The 26,150-nt window shown below is 39.9% G+C and overlaps 3 protein-coding genes across 4 annotated transcripts in view; 1 reads left to right on the top strand and 2 right to left on the bottom strand.

Moving 5' to 3' along the window:
- LOC128457419 (GDNF family receptor alpha-4) overlaps nt 1-1,619 on the bottom strand; it is a 28,214-nt gene extending 26,595 nt beyond the window's left edge. The window contains exon 1 of the mRNA XM_053442098.1: nt 1,460-1,619. Coding sequence (XP_053298073.1) covers nt 1,460-1,619 — 160 coding nt within the window. The remainder of the gene's footprint in view (nt 1-1,459) is intronic.
- On the top strand, nt 1,603-4,479 carry si:dkey-251i10.1 (uncharacterized protein LOC100038774 homolog). The gene is made up of 4 exons (XM_053440996.1): nt 1,603-1,819; nt 2,672-3,158; nt 3,247-3,387; nt 3,540-4,479. Exons 1-4 carry the CDS (start codon nt 1,709-1,711, stop codon nt 3,695-3,697), a joined length of 897 nt encoding a protein of 298 aa, XP_053296971.1. The 5' UTR covers nt 1,603-1,708; the 3' UTR covers nt 3,698-4,479.
- A 2,041-nt stretch (nt 4,480-6,520) lies between these two features.
- Nucleotides 6,521-26,150, bottom strand: part of zbtb20 (zinc finger and BTB domain containing 20) — a 33,370-nt gene continuing 13,740 nt past the window's right edge. For both annotated transcript variants that reach the window (XM_053440993.1, XM_053440995.1), the window contains exons 2-4: nt 23,960-24,104; nt 21,092-22,618; nt 6,521-18,647 (exon numbers count right to left, since the gene is read on the bottom strand). In XM_053440993.1, coding sequence (XP_053296968.1) covers nt 18,112-18,647; nt 21,092-22,598 — 2,043 coding nt within the window. In that variant the 5' untranslated portion in view covers nt 22,599-22,618; nt 23,960-24,104 and the 3' untranslated portion in view covers nt 6,521-18,111. The remainder of the gene's footprint in view (nt 18,648-21,091; nt 22,619-23,959; nt 24,105-26,150) is intronic.

The following is a 26,150-nucleotide window of genomic DNA, read 5'->3' on the forward strand; positions in this document are numbered from 1 at the left end:
TAACATACAAATAATAATAATGAATACTGTTACTTTGCGGTAGGTCTGCTTAAACACACTGTGCTAAAAAAAATTGTGGTCTTCTACTTTTTACTTATTGCAATAATAATACCTTTATTTCAATAGGACGTATCTGAACAAGGGTATAACACACTTAAATAAATATAAACTAAATACACTAAATACATGGGAATAAAACAACACAGAGCAAAACAAGACTAAACTAAATTAAAAAGAGACGCTAAAAGAGAATGTGACAAATAAATACCCATTAAGATCTGTCTAAATGTGGCCTTTAAAAGCCTTTCCTATAAAGAGAAATGTTTTAAACAATGATTTAAAACAGGCTAAGTCCTTGAAAGTTTTATATAACCTGGTAAGGAATCCCAGAGCCTCAGAGAGCCTGGTGCCCTTTACATGACTTCACTCAACTACAACTAGTAAGTGTTGGTTGGAAGTTCTGAAGGTTACAGCTTGGAGTTAGCAACTCTGTAATATAGCAGGGGCTGGACTGTGCTTAGCTGTAAAAAGTGAGACAAGAATCTTAAATTCAATCCTAAAGTTAACTGGGTGCCAGTGAAGAGATTCAAGAATAGGAGAGAAAAAAAAGCCCCATTTGCTTGTAATGGTTAGAATGTGACCAGTAGTGTTTTGACACTGAGGATTGACTGGTACATGTTAATGCATTGCTTGGCCAGGCGTGAGGAGACATAAGCTTTTGTTGGTCAGGGAAAGACGCATCTGATTTGATCACAGGCTTCAGAATTTAGTTGTGAATCAAATGTGATACTGAGGTTTCTTAATGCTGAATTTCAATTTCCTGCCAGTGAACCAATAAGCCGCTGTACTCGGCATGCAAGGTCATTCATTAGAAAGATCACTTCAGCCTTTTCTGAATTGAGCTGCATAAAGTTGTATATTGCTACAATAGTACTCTATACTTTTACCTTATGTAAAGGATCTGATTACTTGTACTCACTGCCAGCAGAGCCAGTAGAATCCTATGTTTCTCAAGAACATTTGGAGGATGAGGTCAAACATGGCCTCTAATGACAGGCAGGGTTTACAAATAGCTCATGTGTGAACAGACGAGAACCCCCCACAGGCTGAATCAGTTCACCTGTTAATGTATATATATATACATATAACAGGTTGGGTTATATAAAACATCTCATTGGAAGGTAACACAGTATTATTACTTACAGGCCCAGTGGCTGAGATTTTAAATGGGAGCTCATTGGGATTCACTGTGGTGATTAGTCCTTGACACTGCAGCTCAGTGTCCCTGAGACTCAGATCAGTGGGATTCAGACACAAGCAGCTGCTGTCTCCTCTGATCTGGGACATACAGCTGGAGAATAAACCACAACGAGTTCCCGTTAAGGCCCGTTTATCTTTTCTGTCTCAATTAATTCAACTTTTCTAATATCAAGATTTCCTCGCGCAGGAGAAGGTTTACGTAACAGGCCCACATCGCGTTGTAATTGGTCGACGGAAGCGTGACGCTGGGGGATTGGCCAATGGGCTCGGCTCCCGGCTCCCGGCTCTCGCGGTGTCTCGCGGTGTCTCGCGATACGCGACACCGGATAAATCCGCAACGCAGCAGCACAATCGGCCATTTCGTCGGTGCAAGCAATCATCTGTAGAGGGCAGTGGGGATACGTTGAGTTTACTGGTTCCTTGAGCAGCACATCGACAAAATCGCAACATGAATGAGACAGCAGTTTCCTTCGCCAAGGACTTCTTGGCCGGTGGCATCTCCGCCGCCATCTCCAAGACAGCGGTCGCCCCCATCGAGAGAGTGAAGCTGCTCCTTCAGGTAACAGATCCTCCGTCTTCCGGTAGATTGGCGGCGTTAGCCGGCTAGCTGCTGGGCTCCTGCTAACTTCCATTGAAACCCAGTAAAGAGCTCGTCTGCTTCGGTGCCGCTCACATGGCACCGTGAGTAAACTCAGCCTTGTGTGTCGTATGTGTGGAAACGATGAAAGAGTGATGAGAGACCGGTTCAAGGATCTGAGGTCATCATGTGAGGGGAAATGACCTACACGAGACCGGCTGCTAGCGCTAGCTTCACACGTTAACCTTAGCCTGCGCAGCTAACAAAGGACAAACGCTTGTAGGGACACTGGGACACTGTGTCCAAACACAGGGCAACTCCTTCTGTTAACCAGCAACAAACAATATTGTATAGTTGTTGGATGCTGGATCTAATGTATTTTTTCACGCTATTAATGTTTGATATCGACGCAGCGGCTAAGGCTCATCCTTAACGCTAGCTAAGCTAGGTGGGAGGAGGCCCGGCCTCAGTCACTCAGCCGGGTCAACGACTTTAACCAATTTTTCTGTTAAACCTGCTCAGTGACATCGTTCGCATTCCCCTCAGTATTGACCCCTGATCGCGTCACAGTACGATTTCTTTCTCAATCAATTGACCCTAACCCATATTCTAGCAATTGTGATTCAAATGAATCACAGATATTGTTAATTGACTGCCAATGCTCTCTTAGTATGAGCTGTCGAATTGTTCTCTCGGAGACTGGGATGCACATTTTTACAACTTCATCGTCTTCCAAGGTCACAACAAGGGGACCTTGTGATTGTGAAGTGGTCACAAGTCAATTGACTTCTCCATTTTAAACAAACTTTCTCTGATTCTGTTTCCCTCTTTTAGGTCCAACATGCCAGTAAGCAGATCACCGCAGATATGCAGTACAAGGGCATTATCGACTGCGTGGTCCGTATCCCCAAGGAGCAGGGATTCCTTTCTTTCTGGAGAGGTAACCTTGCCAATGTCATCAGGTACTTCCCCACCCAGGCCCTGAACTTCGCCTTCAAGGACAAGTACAAGAAGATCTTCCTTGATGGTGTCGACAAGCGCGCCCAGTTCTGGAGGTACTTCGCCGGTAACCTGGCCTCCGGCGGTGCTGCTGGAGCAACCTCCCTGTGCTTCGTGTACCCCCTTGACTTCGCCCGTACCCGTCTCGCCGCCGATGTTGGAAAGCCCGGAGCAGGGAGAGAGTTCAACGGTCTGGGTGACTGCCTGACGAAGATCTTCAAGTCTGATGGTCTCAGGGGCCTGTACCAGGGCTTCAATGTGTCTGTGCAGGGAATCATCATCTACAGAGCTGCATACTTCGGAATCTACGACACCGCTAAGGGTATGTTGACAGTAAACTGACCCCAGCAGATCACCTGAAGAGTTGAATCTGCTTCTACTAGATCTAATTTTTCCTTCTGTGTTTTCAGGCATGCTCCCAGATTCCCAGAAGCAGAGCATTTTGGTGAGCTGGATGATTGCTCAGTCCGTGACAGCCGTCGCTGGTCTGACTTCATACCCCTTCGACACAGTCCGTAGACGTATGATGATGCAGTCTGGACGCAAAGGAGGTGAGCTTGTTGGTCTTAATGGAGTCACATGACTACCTGACACATGAACATTGGAAAGGGAGTACTGAGCAATAAATACAAATCCACATTACGCAATGGGTGAAAAATATTCCTGCATTCGTCTAATTTGTGTTTTTTCTCTCCTTCCTCAGCCGACATCATGTACAGCGGAACAATTGACTGCTGGCGCAAGATCGCACGCGACGAGGGTGGCAAGGCTTTCTTCAAGGGAGCCCTGTCCAACGTGCTCAGAGGCATGGGCGGCGCCTTTGTGCTGGTTCTGTACGACGAGCTGAAGAAAGTCATGTAAATTCATCATGTTGTCACATCCACTGTTCAATTCGGCTAAATGTAATAACTTACCATTTCTATGGACTCAGCGTTCTGCCTTATTTATGGGAACAAACTATAGTGTCTCACCACTAGCTGTGGGCGATGGCTGTATGTTGTGCATCTTTTATGATTTTAAACGTTCCGCATCCTCTTTACCAATGTCATTCCTGTAAGAACAGATACCTCCTCCTGTCATTCACTAGGTTTGTATGGTCCCAAACCGAATAAATTTATTCTGGGAACAAACTTAACCATTGATGTCGACTTGTCTCCTCCACTGTAACCATGAGATGGGCACTTGCTGGATAATGCAATGCACGAAGTGGATTACACCCAACTGCTATATTTACTCGTGCTTATCTCCTCCTGAGCCTTCCTGGTTTGACCGCGGTCACTACGAGGATTGTAGTGTATAACACCCGGGTGTTGGCTGCTTGTGAAAAAGACTTGACCGGTCAATGGCGAACTAGTTTTACACTTAAGTTATTTTGTAGGGTAACTTAACTTCACAGCTGATCTGAATTGCTCTCTGAGCCCAGTTTGATTTACTACACCACAACCAGCATGGGGGTGAAAACCAGTACCTACCAGTGGGTTGGCATGAACAGAGATGTCAAGAAGGTCATGCATCGTGTTCACATTAGAATAAATGCATGGTGTAACATTAAGGTCCAAATCACTACCCGTAAAACTTTGGAAAAGACTGACATGTACCAGACTGCAATGTTGAGTAACCACAATAAATCTAGATGAACTAAGCTTATTTGTACAACGTGTATTTCTCTAATATGGAAGAATAACAACCATTTTCACCAGGGCTCTACTTATACTTTTTTTTTTCAAATTACTTCAGTTAATCAAAATAAGCCCAAATTAATGAAAAATACTAATCATGGTATGACAGAGCCTAAGGTGATTTTAATTTTTTTCTACTATCTTTTGGTTCAGTTGTGACTTTATATATACTTCAATCCGACCCTACTTATCAAAATACATCTTTCCCATGAACTGCTCCTAATACACAGCTCGACCTTTGAAACCAGTCCACCACTAAATATAAACTAATGAAAGGTCTAAAGTCCAGCAATGAACTTGTCTGTGTCCTCAGTTGCGCTCAAACATGAACATGTGTGACTGGGTAAATAGTTTTGGGCACATCCACAGCCAATCATAACGGAGCAGACAAACTTTGACAGGAAAGACATCTGATACACTTGTACTAAACTGATTGGATGACTTTCACAACTGAATGTGATTTGATGAACGAGATATTTAGCCCACAAGAAGAAAGGTATTTCTCTAGACGTCACAGCACTGACTCATTGATAGTTTTTATTGTAGCGGTGACGCTGCACAGACGTGCTCTCAAGGTCCACACCCCCTCACCATAATCCTCGGCCTGATATGCTGCTGACTAACAGCAGAGGGCGACAAATGCAAACGAGTGTGAAAAGAAGCGCGCTCACGTACCCTCTGCGCGTGCTTGTGTTTCTCAGTGATTTTTTTATGGTGAAAAAGCAACTACATCATTTTTCTATCATAGAACTTGGGAGAAGTATCTGACTCATACATGTAAAGTACATGTAGTGGACACTGAACCATCATATTAAATATAATACATATACAACACAATACGCTATATATATTTGGAACTGTTACTACTGCTGCTGTTAAAAGAGGTTATTGAAAGCTTAGAGATATTGATACATTATAGGGTGTTAATGCATTGCAATAAATTCTACATTATATTGTTTTTCTCCATCCTCTTTCGCAAAATGGCACAATAACACGTTACATCATAATAAAATATATATATATATATATATATATATATATATATTGCTAAATAAAGGATGAGCACGCTGTAGAAATAAATGAACAAACACAGTCTGGTTACAAAGTGTCCTTAAATTAGCATTTAAAATGAATGGATGCAGAATCACTTGTGTAATTTTCTTGCGTATCTAAAAATGGATCTGCTCGAACCACTGGTGATGTGTGTCACAGTCATTACTCAACGAGCCCACGTTTCCCTGCATTTCACCAATATGTGATCAGGTACCAAGACTGTGATTAACTTTATGTAGAATGAAAAATGTGTATTTTTTTCTATTTAAATAATCACATATCACTTGGGTAATTAGGCTACCACTGTATTTTTTCATTTGTATTGACAGTGTGGTTTTAGTCTGAATACATAAAGTTGAAAGCTCAGAAAAAATGAATGATCAGGAGATATAAAGCCAAGCCAGGGCGGAGTGGCCATTTTCCTCAGACAGGCATTTAAAAAATACTTATTATTCAATCCCACTAATAAATCTTCAATGCAGCCTGAATCCCGCATTTAGAGCAGGCAACAATAAAGAGCACATTCTTTATTCTCTAATGTGCTCTGCAGGTTACCACCTAAATAAGGAGCCATATATCATAAACCATAACAATTTTAATATTCAAAATTAGACCTTGTTTAATTGTATCAAACGATGTTATTAAAGGATGGAAATCAATTTTTCCCAGTCTGTTGTGCAGGGTTTCATCACACCTCACATCCCATAATAATAAATTAGTAAAACGTACAGTATTAATGGGATTAATTTGCCTAATTACCACTTATTTATCTGTGGTTTTATGGATTTAGTTTCTTAGAAGTGCAGTTATGTGAAAGGTCATGTGGGGAAACCTGAAGGCAAAAGGTTTTAAAAAAGAATTATATTTACATGTGGTGTATTTTGAGTTCATTCACGAGAGAATCCACCGATCTGTCAAGAACAAGGAGAGCAAAATAAAACGGCAACAAGACTTTCTGTGAAGTACAGGAAAGTACTAGTTTTTATTCCTTCATAATCAAACTTCACAAACAGCTTGAACTTGTACAATACCTCAGAGAGTGAAAATTACAAAAAAAGTGCTGGTAACATTTACAAAAATCATCCTTACTTAGCAACAATCAGTTTATTCTTCCACACTTTTTTTAGTCTTTTGTATTAAGGCTTAATACTTCTGTATAAAGTATATGCAAGATAAGTCTTCACAGTTTTTCGAAAAAAGTCACAATATTATGTAACATAATGAAGCTTTTACGGCTATTTTCTTTATAATAACAAATACACATCACTGGTAAATATATGTGAAATACAGGGCTTATTGTAAAATGGCAAGTAATGATACTGTTTGCTGAGATAAATTGATTCCACACACTGCTATAGGAAACATACCATTGCTATAACTGAAGGAGGAAAAAAAAGAAAATGATAAGCATAAACACTTGGGAGATCGCCTCCAAACTTTGGCACATCCCATGAAACAATTTCACAAAATATGAGATTTATTTCTGAAATCATACATATGGAAGAATAGTTAAACTGGCATAAAGTGAAAACATGCTGTGTAGTAAGGTGCTAAATCAGAGATATTACGTTGCCAGCCTTTTTTCTTTATTTTTTTTTCCCCCCCACATGGACTGACATGAATAAGGTGCATTTGTAAGACTCAAAGCATGTAGGCCTTTCTCAGATGTCAACGAAATATGTAATAAATACAAATTTGTATTGTCAAAAACAACCTAAATTAATTTGACCAATAGTCTTGAGGCGACCCCTTATACTCATGCGCTCCCATGGATTCAGAGAAATGAACGTCTCTACTGCAGTTGTGTAAGTCTCTAACTGTGGCATGTGAAAGTAAAAGCTGTATTGTATTCATGGTATGTGTTATTTGATTTTTTATGTTTTTCGATTTTTATTTTTATTTATTTTTTAATTTTTTAAACTGTTGAAATTGTGACAAACTTGATGAGTAAGGAGATGGAATAGAAAACTGAATGCGAAACTAAGCCAAGATATATTCACAAGATCCTCTAAGCTGCACTGGTTTACAGGTCAACAGATGAGAGCTCTAGCCCTAGACTTACCAATTTCACCCTCATGCATACTGTACGGTTAAAGTGACGCAACAAGCTTGCTTAAATAGTCTACATCACAAAAGCAATTTGGTTTTAGTGCAAACACAATTGGCTGGCTTCAGCTTCTCAATAATAACGAGCTCACCAAGGAGATTACAAGAAGGCACATACTTATGCTTCCTCTAACACGCAACATATTTAGACAAACCGCAACATCTTTCAACAACACCACAACGCGGTGAAAAACAGGAAAAGCCACTACATCCAGATAAAATGGTGAAGTTTTGCTGTTTGTGAATTATTGAAAAAATTTACACTTATCCATCAACAAAATGAACGAAGCCGAGGCCGGGACGTGACGCTGCCGTGAGCGGCCTCGTTTGAAAAAGGATGAAGGATGATAGATTTTGGTGGACACAGGTTCTCTACATACGTCGCCAAATGATGCGATGTGGAAATGACAAAAGGTGCATTTGGAGTTCTTTTTTTCTCGAAAAAGTATTTCAATGTCGTTTCAACTTTGAAGCATTTTTTTTTGTTGTGACGTGCCGGATGAAAAGCACTCCCTATGCGGAGATACAAGACGAGTGTTTTTAAGGGGGGAGGTGTGCACGACAGTGGACAGCTGGGCTCATCTTTTGGTATTTGTGTTGCGTCTTTGAACGAGTGGTCGGCTGTGTGACGGAGACAAATTCGACAGGTGACTCATGGGAAATGATTCCTTCCCTCATACGTCCCCCTGTTCCTGACTCCAGATCTGTAAGCGCTGCTTGATTTGTCCAAAAACAATCACAGGAGGAAACCACAGTTTTAATGCCCCTCCAACCTGGACACTAATACTCAGGGTACTGCTGGGTGAGAGAAAGAACTGCTACGAACAGTATGTGGATGTCGTGTGCATTTTTTTTCAAAAGGGCAACAATTCTGTACCTTTGAATACAAAATAATAAATTAAAACTTGGTCAAATATCACCATTTACTCAGCATTCCCACCGTGGGCAGACGAACGTCAGATACTATGGATTCAAAATGTGTTGAGTGAATTATATTGCTTTAGATAGAAGACCAAAATAAGTCTAGTGCAAATCTCTTTTCTGGTTTGAGAAGTGGTGCTTGGTGTCATGAGTCATATCTGCTCGACGTGGTAAGAACATGGAGGTGAACTCGAGAGCCGCAGCGCTCCCGTGCCGTGTCCCTTTACAAGGTCTTCCACAATATTAAAGTGAGCGCGCTCTCTCTCTCTCTCTCTCTCTCTTCCTCAGAAAAACAAAAATCGATGAAATGTAATAATTTGGAAGTAGGACCCTAATAAATACTTTCCATTACATGTAACCCATCACACAAATACAATTAACCAGCACAAAGGAAATGTCGAAAAATGTCTCACGTCTAAATGACACCTGTTTTTAAATGGGAGGATGGCGGACGTGTTGAGTCACCCCCTGTACGGCCGGGGGGGGGGGGGGGGTCTGTGCAGTTATGTCTGTCAAATACATCTTTCAACTTGGAAATGTTGGAAACTTGCTCCAGTCCAGTGTTTGACAAATCATTTGATTAAAAGAAAAAAACTTTCTTGCACACACATAAAAAAAAAAAAAAGACTCTATCCCCTATTTCAAAACAGCAGTCAATACATTTCAAACAAGCTTGTTTCATTACAACATTAATAATAATAATAATAATATAATAATCATAATATAATAATAATAATAATAAAATACAAACCAACTTGGAGCATAAATTATTATTATTATCAAAAACAAACTGAAAACACGTAACTGCAGCATATATTTCAGGGTTGCTTAGTTGTGATGTTAACTACCTTTTACTACAACAGCTCCACTTTTGCCAAGTTCAAAACTCTATAGGAGAAGTATTTTCTTTAAGGGAAATCAGGGAAATATCGAGCTAATGTGGGCAAAAACAAGAACCAGCCTAACAAAATATACACATTTATAAAGTTCAACTCAAGTGCATGTTTACAAAAAGCAACTACGTACAAGATATGGCTGCAAAAAGCCTGAAAGCCAGATGAAAATATACTTCTTTATATATATTAGGGCGACGTGGAGTTACGGATTTGAAATGTCTAATATTTGAGCAATTCTGTCTTCGTCCCAGGTGAAGCAAAAAAAACCTCGCATGAATTTACAGTAATCGTATTTCCTATTTAAAAAAAACACAGGATGAAGCCTTTACAGCAGATTCACCAAGAATTAGACCCAAGGAGGAAACCTAAAGTTGAATTGTCTTCACATTCTGCTTACAAGTGATGTGTTGTTATTATTAGAAAAATAGATCATCACTTCCTGAAACATTTGGGCCAGATTGTGACGTTTAAATCCATTTTCGAGTTTAATTCCTTTTCATTGTGACGTGACGACCGGCTGTGAACGTTAAAGACGAATACGTGCTTACATTGGACTTTGAATTGATGCGATTGAAAGTTATGAATTCTTATCATGACGATTATTCTTCTCTTTCCTTGGTGTCTTTTTTTTTTTTTGGCTTAATAAACAACCTACAAATATGTGCAAACTTAACATCTTGGTCCATCTCAAGTATAAATGGCTAAATATACTCTAAAGTCACAATGTCAGATTAGTATTTTAGGGACAGGCTTAAAATATTAGACAGTGCCAATATTTGAAGAAAACCGACGACAACGACAACAACAAAAAAGGTCAGACGAACTATCCAGACAGAATCCAATGTGAACACTCGTTTGCTGAGTGTGTGTGTAGAAGACACGACCAATGATTACTGAGGGTTATTGTGTTTCGTCAGAGGAACGATGCAACACTTACAATCTTGTTTCAACATGCAATAGTTTTACATCACAGCTACTGCGTCCGATTCATTTTTTTTAAAATTTTTTAATGTTTTGTTGCATGTCTTATAAAAAAGAAACTATTTTGGTCTACAGGAGGCAAATGAACACAACCACAACAAAACCACACACAACCGATCAAGTGACCAAACACAGACGAGCACCCTGCCATGAGAAGAAGAACAAAAGAAAACCATAAAACAACCGCCGAACCCCCCCCCCCCCCCCCCACCCCCACCCCACCCCAACAAACATATAGAAAATAAAGGTTAGTTTCTCCATAAAAATTAAATTATCTTTATTTACCCTTCTTTGGTTTGTCGAAAACAAACATTGTCTAGCACAGATTGAATTTATTTTCTCATTTGACTCCTAATGATAAGCATGGCCCCCGTTTCTCTACAAACTACCACCACCGGCCGTGTAGGATCATTACAGTGATGATTTTTTTTTCTTTCTTTAAGTCTGCACGTCCGTTATGACCGACTTCACGTGTCGGCTGAGTCAACATCGTGGAGCCTGGACTTCTCGACCTACACAGAGTGATAGCATAGTGCACGTTGTGTTTAGAACCAGTCCACCAAAGTAGAAACTGGACTAGAAGCTTATAAGGGTTTGCGATCTCGTGGCAGAATTTTGACTTGAGATGAGATTTTATTTGAAGAGACAGTGATCTATTAGAGGGAAATATGAACTTAAATGTGATGGGCCATGTTTGCTACTACGTGATCAAATGTGATGTGGGAAAGCGCTGGGAATCTTGAATTGTCTTGAAATATAAGGTTGGTTAAGTGTGGAAAATGAATTGCCAGACTAGGAGTAGGAATGTTCTGGACTTGAACAGGAATGCATGTTTTTTTTTTTTTTTTTTTTTTATGTATATACTGCTGCTGCTGCTGCTGCTGCAAACGTTTGAAACGCTAAGTGTCTCTTCAAGCTGGACTGAGCCTAAAAGACGACGGCGAGAGGGAACGCAAAAGAAAATAACCAAAGAAACGATACCGAACCATTAAAATAGAGATTGTGCTCCGTCGAAAAAACAAAGTTCTCCCCTACAGGAGGAAAAGCTGTGTAGACAGGACTGCATGCTTCATTTGGACTGATAGATGCTGGTTTACCTGATGACGATGATGTTTTTAATGAAAACCTCACCAGGGTAGTGTAATAACTGCATGTTCGGAGAGAAAGCATCATAGTGAATAAACTCTGGATGTTGTTTTAGCTTAGTTTAGCTGTGTCGCACTTTAAAAAAATCTGCTTCGCTGTAAAGCTGAAAAACGAAAATCGTTTAAAATCTGAAAAGACGCTGTTTGTGTGTGTGTGACAGTTGGATGACCGGGACTAGCTATATCACATTGCCTACATTATTCACGCTTCATTTGAACATTACATGTCTATGAAACTAAGCCGTTGAAATGTGTATTTGTTATCCATAGCTCTTTTCTCCTATTTACTTGAACACTAGGCTATTTATTATGGAGGATTTAAAGATTCAAAATGAGGGCAATCACTTCCTCTTAGTCTGATGATTATTTCATTATAATAAATTGTTTGATCAAGTTTTACAGATTTATTTTACTTTAAATATATATATATATTTAAAATTTCCTTTTTGTGCTTGGCTCTCATACCCAATTTAACAATAGTTATATAAATAAAAAAAAGTGGTCCTTTTTTTTTCTTAATTTGGCACAGTAACTAGGCTTGAGAAGGTTAGAGAGAAAAACTGTGGTAATTAGTCCACAGGGGATAGAATAATAAACCGTCCCAAAATCTTTTCATCTCGCAGTCCTGAAACTTGATTTAAGTTTTTTCTTTTTCTTCTTCAACCATATTTCCTTTCAGTTTTGTTTTCATGTCGTTACACGGGCCACTTATAAAAATACCTTTGAATTCCGTGTGTTCATGTGTAGCCAGAACTTTCTAATTTGTAATCTCGTTTTGCCTCCCAAGTATCGGTTATAAAAAATCTAGCTTAAAGTTTTAATGACCAGTTTCTTCTTTCCCGTCGCTTGTTGCTTGCCCTTTACGATTTCAAGCTGCGCGTAAACCTACAAGGCTTTCAAATAAGATAAAAACTTTAATGGTCGTTGTGGGGAAGTCGGGCAGCGGCTTGCATGGGGAGGGGCCTGTCATCAAGGTCAACGTGGCGTACTTTGACACCAGCCATCAGACTGCCGCCATGTTTATGGATTTAATTACAGCATTTACCACGACAAGATTCCCAAATATCCCCAGCTAGGTGTGGATTTTGGTTCCTTATGGCACGCGGTGAGTTAACTTGACCTTTTCCAGTTGATGTGTGGCTCCCTCTGCTGTTCACAAAGTGCCACTGCCCTGCCCTCCCCCCCAAACATACAGTACAGTACGGTACAGCTCAGTATATGGCTTGTTTGCAAGTGACGAAACACTCGAAATGAAAATAAAAAGCCTAATATCAATGAGAGAGAGTAACGTGAAAGAAGAAAATGGTCAAGAGTTCATATATTAATCATCAATTACTATATAATCCCCGTAAATGTATATTTTTAAAATCCATTTTTGGTTCAGTTAAACGAGACAGCGTGATTGCATTTGATATCTTTGAATCCTCCAGACTGTATAAATGTACGATAAAAAATAAAGCTTGCAGATGTAGCCTTTTACTGTATATGTATAGACGATTTCAGGTATTTTAAAGGGTTCTCTTAGGATGCACTCACAACCAGCAGGTTTTAGCAGTAATAGTATAAATAGTATATTTTCCATAGACCATTGTGTATATACTGTATCTGTGCAATGAAGGAGAGAAAAACTATGAATATTTCTGTATAGTTGCTGTATGTACTGATAGGCACTTGATAGGCATATTCCCTATATCCCACAAGGTTACTGTATACTCTCGCTGCAATTACGTCTTTATCAAACTCTCTGAAAATGTATTCGTTATCTGTGTGGTGACGGTGATATTTAAATATATATAGTATATTTGTAAGACGTCATCTATTTCATTCGTATGTGTACTGTGGAAGGACAAAGAATGCAGTTAAGTATTTATCTGAGCGGTTTCATGTGTTTTCTGTTTTCTACTCCTAGACTTATTCATGCTTCAAAAATAAAACAAAAGAAAATAAAAAATCTGACTTTGAATGTGTGGAGACGGACTGAAAGACAAACAGGAAGACAGACACATGCTTATCAGAATAAAATGAACCTGTTCCTTACTCAACATGACCCTCACCATTAGTATCTCCCATTTCCTTGTTTTCATCTCAATGCAAAGTATATATGCATATGTATATTTATATATATATAGTACAATGTGAAATATGACTCGATAACTGACTAACCTTTATCCAGTCGCGTGAAGCTATGTATGTATAAACAACACCACTATGATCACCAGAAAAAAGCAGGAGGAAGTCTGAAAGAAAACAGAAGTATTACGATGAATTAAACATACTGCAAGAAGGACAACAATGTACTGTAGACCCTATGTCTCTACACTAAGATAAACAAAACATGAACAGTAATATATTTGAAACACAGTACAAACAGCTGCAGGCTCAAGGCTATTTTCTACGTTTCAATATGTTTTGTTCTGGAAAATATGCGCACACTCTGCAAACATAAAGTCTAGGCTTATTTTTTTTCTCTTCAAAAAACTAACAACTAGAAGAAGCACGATTGAGATAAGGACTTATTATTCGGGATAATGTTGCAACCCCTCGACAACCCTGAGCCGACTTGATTGCAACACTGAGAAAAGAGAATTAAGCACCACCACGAGTAGCTGAAGCAGAAGAAGGAATATATAACTATGGACAGTGAAGACCATGTGATGCAAAATGCAACAGGGGGAAGGAAAGAAGCCGGGGGTATGCTATAGAAACGTTATGACACACTGGAGAGATGAAGTCACTCCCCCTTCCGAGCCTGGACTGCTATCAAACACCTTATGATACAAGACGTCAACTGACGATGGGACAGATCCATAGCCCTCATCCACATAACGTTGAGAATTGGCTACTTTTGTTATTCTAAAAAGAAAAAGAAAAAAACGAAACAAAAAAAGAAGAGAGTGAAATGATTGATAGTGTAATCGTGAAATCAAATATTTCAAAAACCAACATCGAGCTACTTTACCTACTCTTTAGACCAATGATACCACAAAGCTGGTTGTACTCATCTAGCTACAGTCAATAGTGCATTTGATATATGTGTTTACACAAAATATGTAAAATTTTCGGTGCCATGAAGGAATGCTAGATTACTGAATACACACGTTACACTGACACAATTGAACTAAACGTCTCTGCCTTTGCTTTCGAAGAAGTGATGGTGTTGGATTGGCAGTGTTTAACTTGGTACTGAACGGACGACAGACACCAACATCATGAGCTGTGTGCCAAACATGTGGCAATACTGTTGGAAAGAGATGTCGGCAGTTGCTTACATATTCTATTTAGTGCATTGTCTGTTAAGGCATGAGATTACCCTCCACGTGCTGTGTAGAGACAAATATAGCACTAGCATGCAGCAATATTGCCCTCCTGGCAACGACAGCTACAAACAGAGACCATACACTTTAGGCTTATATGCACACCGTAAGAGACAGGCCCAATCAAATGTTAAATAATGTGCTACTTTACTGAGGACCATGGCCTCACGCTTTTCCACTGTGTTTCTCATTCAATTTTTTTGTTATTCTAGGGAAAAGAGCCCAAAACAGAATCTTTCCCCATGTTCATCACCTAACCTCACGTCACACACGACTACACAGGGATCGGAAAATCTAGTAGCATTTCTATGAAATATTCTTTTGCATCAAAATGCTTGACATAGCTTCTCCAAACAATAAAGTCAACAGCACTTGACCTCGGCTTTAGTCAGATCTCAGAACAAATGTGGCAGGTGCCTGCATGAAGCCCAAAAGGTTTGGAGAGCTGCGTCTCGTAGTACCTGTGCTGCATATTGCAAAGGAAGCCCTACAGTTCAGATATTCCACTTATCAACAGTTGATTAGGCTAAATACCACTCACAGACACTCACAGACACACAAACACTAAGGAAGGGACACAACTGTGTACAAGTGACAGACAGATATCAAAGAAGCTGCATTCCATCACCTTCACACACCTTTAAACCCACAGAAAGTTGTTCTCGGACACACATATCATTTATGTTACACACACACACACATTATAAATGTGTTATCCTTAATAATATAATAATAGTCACTATGATTACCTCCGCCAACGGAGTTGGACGGGAGCTGTGTTTATTATTACTTGTTGTTTTACTGTTAATGTTGTTTGGCTTGGATGTTCCCACAGGAAAATCCTGTTGTGTGTCTATAGAAATGCAACTGAATAGTCGGGAACTGACTCCGTAAAAATAATGAATTCAAAGGTTAAACGTAGATGCAGCACACATAATGGTACAGATTTAAATTAAAATAAAAGCTTGCATTAACACGGCACGAGTATACTTAAACTGTAGGTAAGTGCAAGCAAATAACAAAAGCCAAGAACCGCTGAATTACTTAATGAATAAATTGAAACAAAGCTATTCTACTACATGTGAACTCTACAACCAAATGTTAGATTTAAAAAAATCCTCTTTTCTAAAACTATAATATCTCTGTTAACAGTAGTGCACTTATTGGTTTAAGCAGTGCAACATATATGCAAGAAAATAATGCAGTCCACTTATCAAGATTTAAAAAAATGTTTTTTTTCCTTTGAAATTGAATAAAAGAAAAATCATAGAAGTTCATATAAGGAAAATGATTAAATATTAAGCACAGGCATTTTAAGAAAATGTGCAAACTAGCACTTTGTTTTTTTGAAAAAACAGCAGGTCTTCATAAGACCGCTGTATGCAGTTATTCTTTTGAGCGACACAACAACGAAAGTGTTTGCTCACATAGATGAACAAATCCTTCAGGTTGCAGTTGCAGGCGGTTGCATGTGTGCGTGTGTGTGTGTGTTTGTGTGTGTGTGTGTGTCCTAATTTAGATACAGAGCAATTCAAAACAATTCCAAATGTCAGAAATGAGCCTTAAGTGATGTGATACATGGATGACAACTTGTGCACACTAGCTTCCAAATCTCTTCTGTACATGCTGTGTCTGTGTGTTTAGAAAAATCAGGAATGTATACTATTGTCTAGAAAATCCATCTGCGACTTGCGGTATATCAGGAGACGGTGTCAGATCGATCAGTGGAGCTACTCGTTTTGCTTTGATACTGTATTTCCTTTCAAAGCGTTGCATGCCATTCGAGCCTTCAGGGGGAGCCAGCGCATAATGAGTAATGCACTTGGCTCCCACCTGCTGAAATGGCCTTGCAATGGTAAAGAAAAGTGTACACAGGGGCTTTTATTCCCAATTCAAATTTGAGTCAAATGAAATCCCTCCTTTTAAACACTGTTCCAATCAACAATTTGCCTGAACCTGCCCTCCCCCCAGAAATCTAATTGAATTATCAAATCAAAACCATGTAGGATACTGAAAAACAATATTCTAAGTGACAATTTCTTTTTTGATTTTTTGTTAAATCTACATCCCATAACAGTCAGGTGCAAGTTGAGGAGCAGCAATTATGAAGGAGAGAGTTTAGTCGCATATTCCAGCCTGCCATAACTGTGATTGTAAAAGGCTTTAAAAACCACCAGCAAAAGAATCTTTCTTTTTTTCTCATGTTCTGAAATGGAAGAGGTCTACTAGCCTTAACAGTCGTTTAAGATATTAGTGGCAGTGTATGCAAATGAGTTAAACTCCAAACTTCAGAAAAAAAGAAACATGTTTTTGCTCAAATACTGTCTCGTCAACACACCTTAATTTAGTAAACCATCAGAATGCATGGACAACAATTACAAAACATATGAGAAATATTTGTCTCTGTCGCCGTTGACAGTGAGTTAACATTTCAGTAAAATGATTGAAATTGGTACCTTGACAACAGCTGCATTATAATCCCTTAATACCATAGGAATAAATAAAACCCAGTGTCAAATTAACTACTCTCCTTTTTTTATTTTACATAAGAAGGCAATATTGTGACCATCAGTATTCTTAGAGGGAATATTTAGCCCAACCCCAGACAATTTCTTTTTGTTATTGTTGTTGTAAATTATACCACAGTAAGCTTGGACATCTTTAGTTTCCAAACTGGTCAGTATGGGTTCACGACTGCCATGATATATGTCTCATGGCAATGTACACACACACACACACACACACACACACAAACACACACACACACACACACACACGCGCGCACGCACACACTTGGACAGACACATGCAAATACACAAACGCTCAAACATAAATGCACATGTATATTCACTCAGACAAATCTACACTAAAGGTGTGTTTGTGTGTATGTGTTTCTTTCGTAGGCCTTTCGGTAGTGTTCAACACATAAATCAGTATTTTAGGAAAGCATACATTTAGAGGCCTGTAGTTAGGATCCATCCAGTAGATCAATATCAAACTACTAAGCCTTAAGGCCACCATCTTTTTTTTTCTTTTAGAATAACAAAAAAAAAATCTTTTTTGGGAAACTTAATGTGCCAGTGTCTATACTCATTACTCTTCATACCTCAAAATAAGAAAAGGAAAATCTAGTGCCATTTTATTTGTCATTCTTTTTGAAAGAATTTTATCTATTTGTACTTATCCATCGGAGACATGCATTCGCATGTGGTCATTGAAGTGCTCAATTTGGTCGAACTTGGCAGGGCAGACGGAGCACACGTAGGTGGTCCCTTCTTGGCAGCTCGCTTCTGCAGCAACACCCACTCCTGTTCCAACCCCGGCCCCTACTCCAGCACCTCCACTCACTGGCATGGCGAGGGCCACCACTCCAGCTCCAGGCTCAGGGACAGCCATAGGCATGGGGATGGAGACGGGGCCCGGGGTGGATACGCTCCCCGACAGCCCCGTGATGGAGCTGCCTGTGCTGTGCAGGGCCATGTGCCTCTCCAGCAGGGTCTTGTGTGAAAACTTCTTCTTGCAGATGTAGCACTCGTAGGACTTCTCTCCCCGGTGCAGCCGCATGTGGACATTGAGAGAACTCTTCTGGGTGAAGCGCTTGTTGCAGATGCTGCACTGGTAGGCCCGCACCCCTGTGTGTGTCACCATGTGTTTGATTAAGTAATCCTTCAGGGAGAATGAGCGCCAGCAGATGCTGCACTGATGAGGTTTCTCACCTGGATTTACATGCAAAATAAAAAAAACATTAAGAAGAAAAAAGAGGAGACAAAATTTCTGGATTAGTATTAAAAATATCAAGGAAAAGACATGTGCCTCCTACACAACCTGTTGACATTCATTTTTCTTATTTAAGGAAAATCAGTTCTGAACATCTAAATAAAGATGGATGTGTTGTACATGCAAAGTCGTCGGGATTCTACAAGCGCTATCACTGAATGATCGAGTGATGCCAGAAAAATGTGTCACTTTCATCGTCATTCATGGGAAGATAAAAATTCACTGTGATCATCCCACTTTATTTCCTTTCCTTCTTCTGAGGTTGATTTAGCTGCGTCTGTTTATCATGACAACATCCACTTTGATTAAGTCCTTCACTGAAATATTAAAATCTGTGCGCTGTGGCCATTTCGGATATGAAAAACAGCAGCTGATATTTTATGAAAATTCTAAACTGCTGAAATAACTTTACACACACAGAAAGATGGGAAGGGAGACGAGAAACATCTCACACACACACACAGACACAGTAGCGTTAATTCCCATATGATCAGGAATCAAATAATTCATGCATCTGTTTGATATGTTTGTGAGTGTGTTAAGATGTAATCTCATTTTACATAATTGTCTCGACTGACATTATGGGCTGTAAAATATTAACATACAAATAATTATGTAAAACTAACAAGTGGAGGAAGAGACTGATAACACTGCAAAATGAGCAAGTTGTATCGTGCAAGTTAATGAAGTCCTGTGTATCTACTGTTTGCTGCTGCACTGAGGGAATTAATGTGCGGCTACCTGCCATGATTTAATGAAACCAATAATTCACACTCTCACTTCAGCTTTGTGCTTTGTGCCTTTTGTTATTTTTTTTCCTTGACCTGGTCTTTGGGTATTTCAGAGGGTCAGTTGGAGATCAGCGGTTATGGACGAGCACATATTTTTACGGATAAACTCTGATTCGGGGAAACATACTTCCAATACAATGACTGGTTAAGTAAAAATACGGTAACATGTCACTGACTGATTACAGCCAGTGACATGTTACCTCTGCTGCACGTGTACCCTGCAGTTGTGCTGCTGTGTCCTTTTCCTATCAGATTTTTTTGAGGGTGTGTGTATTGTAATGAATAGGGCTGCAAATCATGATTATTTCTACATTATGGATTATTTTCTTAATTAATTGATTTGTTTGTGTTTTGTCTGAAACATCAGAGTGTTTGTGATAATTTTACACAGCCGGAGGTTGATGTATTCAACTATCTTGTTGCAGCAACTCTACATCGCACAAATCCATAATTTTAGGAATATTTATTCAGTTGCAATTTGTGGTGAATTTGTAAGGTTCACCCTGTGAATATAACTCGTGCCAAAGTATCTGAATTAAAAAATATGTATGTTATAGATATATCAGATGTGTGGTAATTAGAATTCAGCATCATTTTAAATCAAACTGATTTACCCTTCAAATAATACTTTTGAGCTTGATAAATAAGTGACACTTCTTCTGAAGGTCATCGCCGTGCGAATCCACACGAGTGTGTGAGCAAAACAGAAAATTTGGTTTTAAATAGCCTTCATATAAGAGGTGGCTCTGGCCAAGCAATGGATTCTTATGAATAATAATGGCCACTTGAGTAGGAACTTTTTATGAGATCATCTAATTATATGATATCCAATTCTTTCTTTCTGTGATGATAATTTCTTTGGTTTGTGATTAATAAGGCTGTCAGTGATGCATGGAGGCAGTGCAGCACCTGCAGTCGACTGGCATTGGGAGTCAAATGACAGAGAAACCAGTCGGCTGTGGCCTGGAGAATACAGATTTTTAAGCTGTTATTTTAAATCTATCCATTGTAAAATTATAGCTAACATACACTAAAGCAATTTCCACAATGTCTTATTTACTAATTTCATTCAATAATACTTATTTGTACGAGAAAGAAAGTGTCAATTGAAGTTGACTGTAACTTTGGAAATCTACTTTGAATTATTATTTTTTTTTTTTCAGGATTTAAAACTGAATGTTTTTGCTTTCAGAAATGCTCTTGTTGTTCTGTTATTAAACTTTCTATGCAGACAGAGACAGACTTGGAGCATAAGACTGCAACTTGCACATCGATGTGTGGAATGAATTCTTGTCACTTTCTCAGTGTGAACAAATTAGAATCTCATACCTTGTGTATTTAAAGTAGGCAGTATGCTGTCCCTGCAATAATGGCATTAATGGGAATGAGTAATGTTTTTGTGTTATGATGAGGAAACATTTCCTCTTTTACTTAACACCTTTTTAGAGCTTTCATTGCATCTCCAAGCCAGAAATATTTATCAAGTGCGGCTGTTATTGGAAGCACAGCTACTATCTACGTTAACAATATAGAACACAATCCTTTAACTGAGCTTGCTAACTATAAAAATTCATTCTGACATTCGGACTTACCAGTATGGACAAACATGTGTTTGACGTAGTTCTGTTTTGCAGTAAAGGTTTTACTGCAGAGAGTGCATTCATAGGGCTTCTTTTCCCCCTGACCCAATATTGCAGCCTGTTGCTGTTGAACTGCCAATTGCTGTACCGTCATGGTGTTTGGGAATGATGGCATTGCAGGAGGTGGCACTGCCACAAACTGTGTCTGCTGCTGGCCGGGAAGGAAAAACAAAGGCTTGTTGTCTCTAGCCGTCTGTGTAGGAAAGTGTGTGGGCAGGAAGGTGCTTCCAGCAGTGCCCATCACTTGGGAATTGCTGGTCACGGTCATCCTCAGATTGCTGGTGTGTGATTCTGCCTGGCGCATGTAGGGCGGGGCATTTTGCAGGGCCTGGGACATGACTGAGTTTGGCAGGGGCTGCATCATGCTACTGTCACTAGTGCTGTGGGATGTGTCCCCGTCCTCTGACTCTTGCACTTGCTCTGGGGACGAGTCATTGACCTCTATCTGTACTGGAATTCCTTCACCTTGGTGCCCGTCCCCGCTCCCATCTCGGCCAAAGCCCGTCAGGTACGGCTGCTGCTCCATAGCATCTGGCTCAGTGCTGATGGAGGAGCTCACCCCTGAGTCAAAACTTTCAACCTTGGATTCACTCTCTACACCCTCTGTATGGTCATTGTCGTCTTGGCAGTCCCCGTAGCAGCTGTACTCATCTTCGGCCTCCTGCTTTATGTGCATCCCTCCTGTTGTAACCCCGACCGGTAAGCGTGACGGTCGGGTTTGTTTGCGGCAGTGAGTGGACTCTCCTGTGATGAAGCGATCGCCCTGCTGAGACCTCTCCTGGAGTCGGTTTATCCAGGGCGGATCTTGAGACTGGTGGTCCTTCTGATTGCTGAGAGTTGAATCGTAGTTTGTCGACAGAGGGTTATTATAAGGGGGGCGCTCGCGGGTGCCGTTCTGCAGAGGGAGGCCAGGGTAGGTGTACAGTGATGAGTATGCACGATCCATGCTTTGCTGGGATGTTGCTTGCATATAGCCTGACTCTGCGTCGCTGCTGGGCCCAGAGGTGCCTGACTCCGGCGTGCCGCGGGGTGTTTCCTGACCAGAGTCTCCTGGCATAACAGCAAACCCCCCTGGCCCGGCCAGGCCCACATTCTGGGACACGATGCGGGTGCACTCATCGATGACGGTCTTGATCTGTAGGATGCTGGCAGCAGTAAGGATCTGCAGGGCCTCTGACTGAGACACCCGCAGGATCCCACTGTACATAAAGTCAATCAGCTTTTGGATGGATTGCACCGAGACCACAGAAGGGATCTCAATGTCGCTGTAGCCCAAGAGCAGCTTGTCCTGAAAGAAGGGGCTTCCAGCGGCCAGCACGCACCGGTGAGCTCGCAGCATACTTCCATGGATCCGAACAGTCACGTCACAGAAGTGCCCACGGTTGCGCTGCTCATTGAGGGTCTCAAGTACAGAATTGCTGAAGTTGTGGAGATTGATGTTATGAATGCGCTCGGTCATCCCCTTGCAACTGATGTCACCTACAAGCAGGGAGCAACATACCCGACTTAAAAACTCTTTCTGACACGCTGAAACACGACATCATTCAACCGCCTTAAACACAGCAGTACGCCCAAAGTCTTTTCCTTCACGTATAACAATATATTTCAATTAGCACAGTATTATTTATATAAAATTAGAAAAAAATGTAATGTAATAGTTGAATATAAACAATACAATGAAACAATAATGAGACAATGAATCACATTAGAGAAGCTCTGTTGCATGCAACCCAAAAACAGTTTTTACAGGCTATATAGCAGAAAACACAATTACTATAATTAATTTAAATATAGGCCCATGATAAGTAGCATTGGTGCTTATAATGAACAGAACATAGTGTTCACTTGGGGATTCCTCAAATGATAATACAGATATGGTAATTCTCTGTCTCATGATACTCGGATGAAAATCAAACAATTTCAACATCTGAGCTAAATAATTTTTTATCTTTAATCGTGGTTTAAAAATTCCACATCGTCACGGCGAGAGACAATTAAGATGGTTCCCGTTTAATTACTACAAGTTTCTCCCAGTGTGAATTTCTGAAATTCCTCCTGCCGCCATTAGGTGGTGCACTGGGCTCAGAGGACAGCAGGCCTCTTTTGTTAGCCATGTGTTCACAGTGATGGTGCTTCCTAACTATCCTAGGAATACACTAGATGTGACCCGGCTGATCAGTGTGTAAGATAACTTAAGATGATTTTCTCCCCCGTTAGTTGTCGAAACTAACCTAAACATAAATCTAAATTAGATAGGTATTTAATGTGGGAATTATGCAAATTGTAGGTTTTAATAATTGCTGTAAAATTAATTTATTTTGCATTAAAACATGCTTGAGAATAATCTAGACTTCAACCTTATCTGAGCGATCATTAAACTCATCACTTTTATTCAAACCGAGGAAGCTGTCCTCGTTTTTATCTCGGAAAACGTGCAAAAATATGAATTTAAGTAGATCGTTAATTTACAATATGTCTGTGAATGAATTATAAGTATTTATGAGTTTATATTGGTGATGAAATGCCAGAGTCAACATGTAACTTAAGTACTGTATATAAGTGGCGGGAGAAACTTGATCAGGTAGAAAAATACTACATCATTTGTCACGCAGTAATACTGTAAATCGAAAAAAAATTAACAGCGGTACGAAAAATAAAAACCATATTTGACCGAAGCAGATTCGAGTTTAGCTCAATTGTCCCACCGGTGAAGATTAATAGGGTTCTAACAAACTATTGCGTCTTATTTCAAGCCAAGTTATTTCCGACTGAAACGGCGAAAAGATTAAAAAAAAAAAATTGAAACAGTGCAGTACTCACAGTCAGATGACGTTTTGTTATGAAGATGCTTGTGTGGCTGGTGATGTAGTGCGGGTCAAGCTTCAGTTTGCTGGTGGAGATGGCTGATCAGAGGCCGGGTGCTAGGCAAGGCTGTCAGTCCTCTCTGTCCAAATCCTGTGTTGCTCTGCCACAGTGTTTGGAGGGGGAGAGAAAAGACAAAGACAAATCTTAATGCCACATACTGCCTCGTCGATATTGCCACTCCCTTAATGAACCAGGAACCACAGTAACATGAATATCTGCCAGCGACGCGCTGCAACAGATGTGTGAAGAGTTTTCAAAAGCGAGGCGAATGGACGCTCCTGTGTGCACATGACCACCAATTACAAATCAAGGTTGAAAATAACAGTGGTGTTGGGAGACACTTCTTCTCTTAGCAGTTATCTGAGCTGCTGGGCAGCGAAAACCACACCCTTCCAGGGAAAGGAGAAAAAAAAACCAATTCCTCATAAATCCACCCAGATGAAATGTTTTAGTAAATATCTCAGGCAGCGCTCGGCGAGAAGTGTGACATTCAAACAAGACAATGTCCAGCACTGACATGAGAAGTCGGGGAAAATGGGGGGAAAAAAAGAAATATTAAACACACAAGGCATTCATTTAAAAACACAAGAAAGGCATTCAACAACATTAAGCATGTGATGAGCTGATGACAAAAAAAGCCTGACACAATTGCTCTTGTACTGCAGACATTCATTAGAATGCAAAAGTTTGAACTCAAAACTGGAGACGAAATTGTGTAAAACTGACCGCATAAAAGTCACACACTCACACTGGTATCATTTAAGGTCAGGCCGGGTGAAAAAAAAATGAATGGAACCAATGCAAAATGTCTCACATATTAGTTCTACACTGGTCCCAGTGGCTTCAATATAAGCCTCACAAGTAATCGCAGATTACTCTGCATGTTGGCATGTGGATATTTATCATTAACAGGATCATAAATGGGAGTCTTAAATATGTTTTTTTGAACATGGACCAAAAAAACGTTCTGGTTACAACACGATTATCAAGTGCTCTGTGGAAACGCCACTGACTGCACAATGTGGAGGAACAGAATGGTGCTAGGATTTGACCAGACCTGCATGTTAGTGTTGACGCATTGTATTATTTCACAAATCCAAAGTACTTCCAAAGAACACACCTCTAGTTAGTGCGAAAAATGTCACACATGGAACATACAAGATTTCTCTAAAAAGTGACCTGTGCATTTTTTCCACAGCCTCTGGAGGACGAGTCCTATGTGCCAAGGTTAAGGATACAAAAGAAAAATCAGGCCATGAATAAGCCAATAGGATATATTCAGAGAGGATTATGATTTTATTTTTTTTATCTGTTGCGTCGTAAACAAGGGCAGAATAATTTAAAGGAATCCAGAGCTGAGGGGTTAAAGTGTAACAGTAATAAAGTGAAATGGCTGCGCTCACAGACTGCATTGTGTCTGTCTTCAGGCCTCAATTTAAGAAGCGCTGTTGACACAGAGACGTGTGCTTGTTTTCTTCAAGTGCTCTTGTGAACTAAGACATTTTATGATTAGATATAGGCAAGTAATAGCACGTTAGGCAGCAGAGGGTGATCACTATACACCGGGATGGATCGTTCTTTGGCACTAAAACGCACACCAAACACACACCACACAACACACACACACACACAAACGTATTTATTCGTCCATCTTGTTCGGGAAGGATGATCTATTTCATATTGAAAACCTTAACCGCTAAATTGAAATTAAACTTAATCCCTTCAATCTAAAACTTAGCAGGAACCTGTAATCACTAAGAACAAACCTTTCAAACTTTTACTAAAGAACTCATTATAAACCTGAACTCCAAAATGGAGCCTCATGCTAATATCTAACTTTAAAACCAACAAATAAATGCAAGTTCCACCGTCAAATGTCAGAATTGACTTAGTCAAAGTGAAAACCCTAAAACAGATATCTCCATTTTAATGTCTTCTCTGTAATGTAGGACACACACAGATATGCCAAAATGCCTGAATGCATTACAGTGACAAATATTTGGCCTGTTCTCTTTGCTAACAGTGGTTTGTCAGATATGGAACTGTATTCTGGACGCCACAGGCCTTCTTTTGGAGGTCACAGTTAGACAATGCAAACATATATGTTCCCTCCCGGGGCTCCCCCGTGCCCATCCAGACATGTAAA

Source organism: Pleuronectes platessa, chromosome 15 (genome assembly GCF_947347685.1).
Source record: "Pleuronectes platessa chromosome 15, fPlePla1.1, whole genome shotgun sequence".
Lineage (NCBI taxonomy): Eukaryota > Metazoa > Chordata > Actinopteri > Pleuronectiformes > Pleuronectidae > Pleuronectes > Pleuronectes platessa.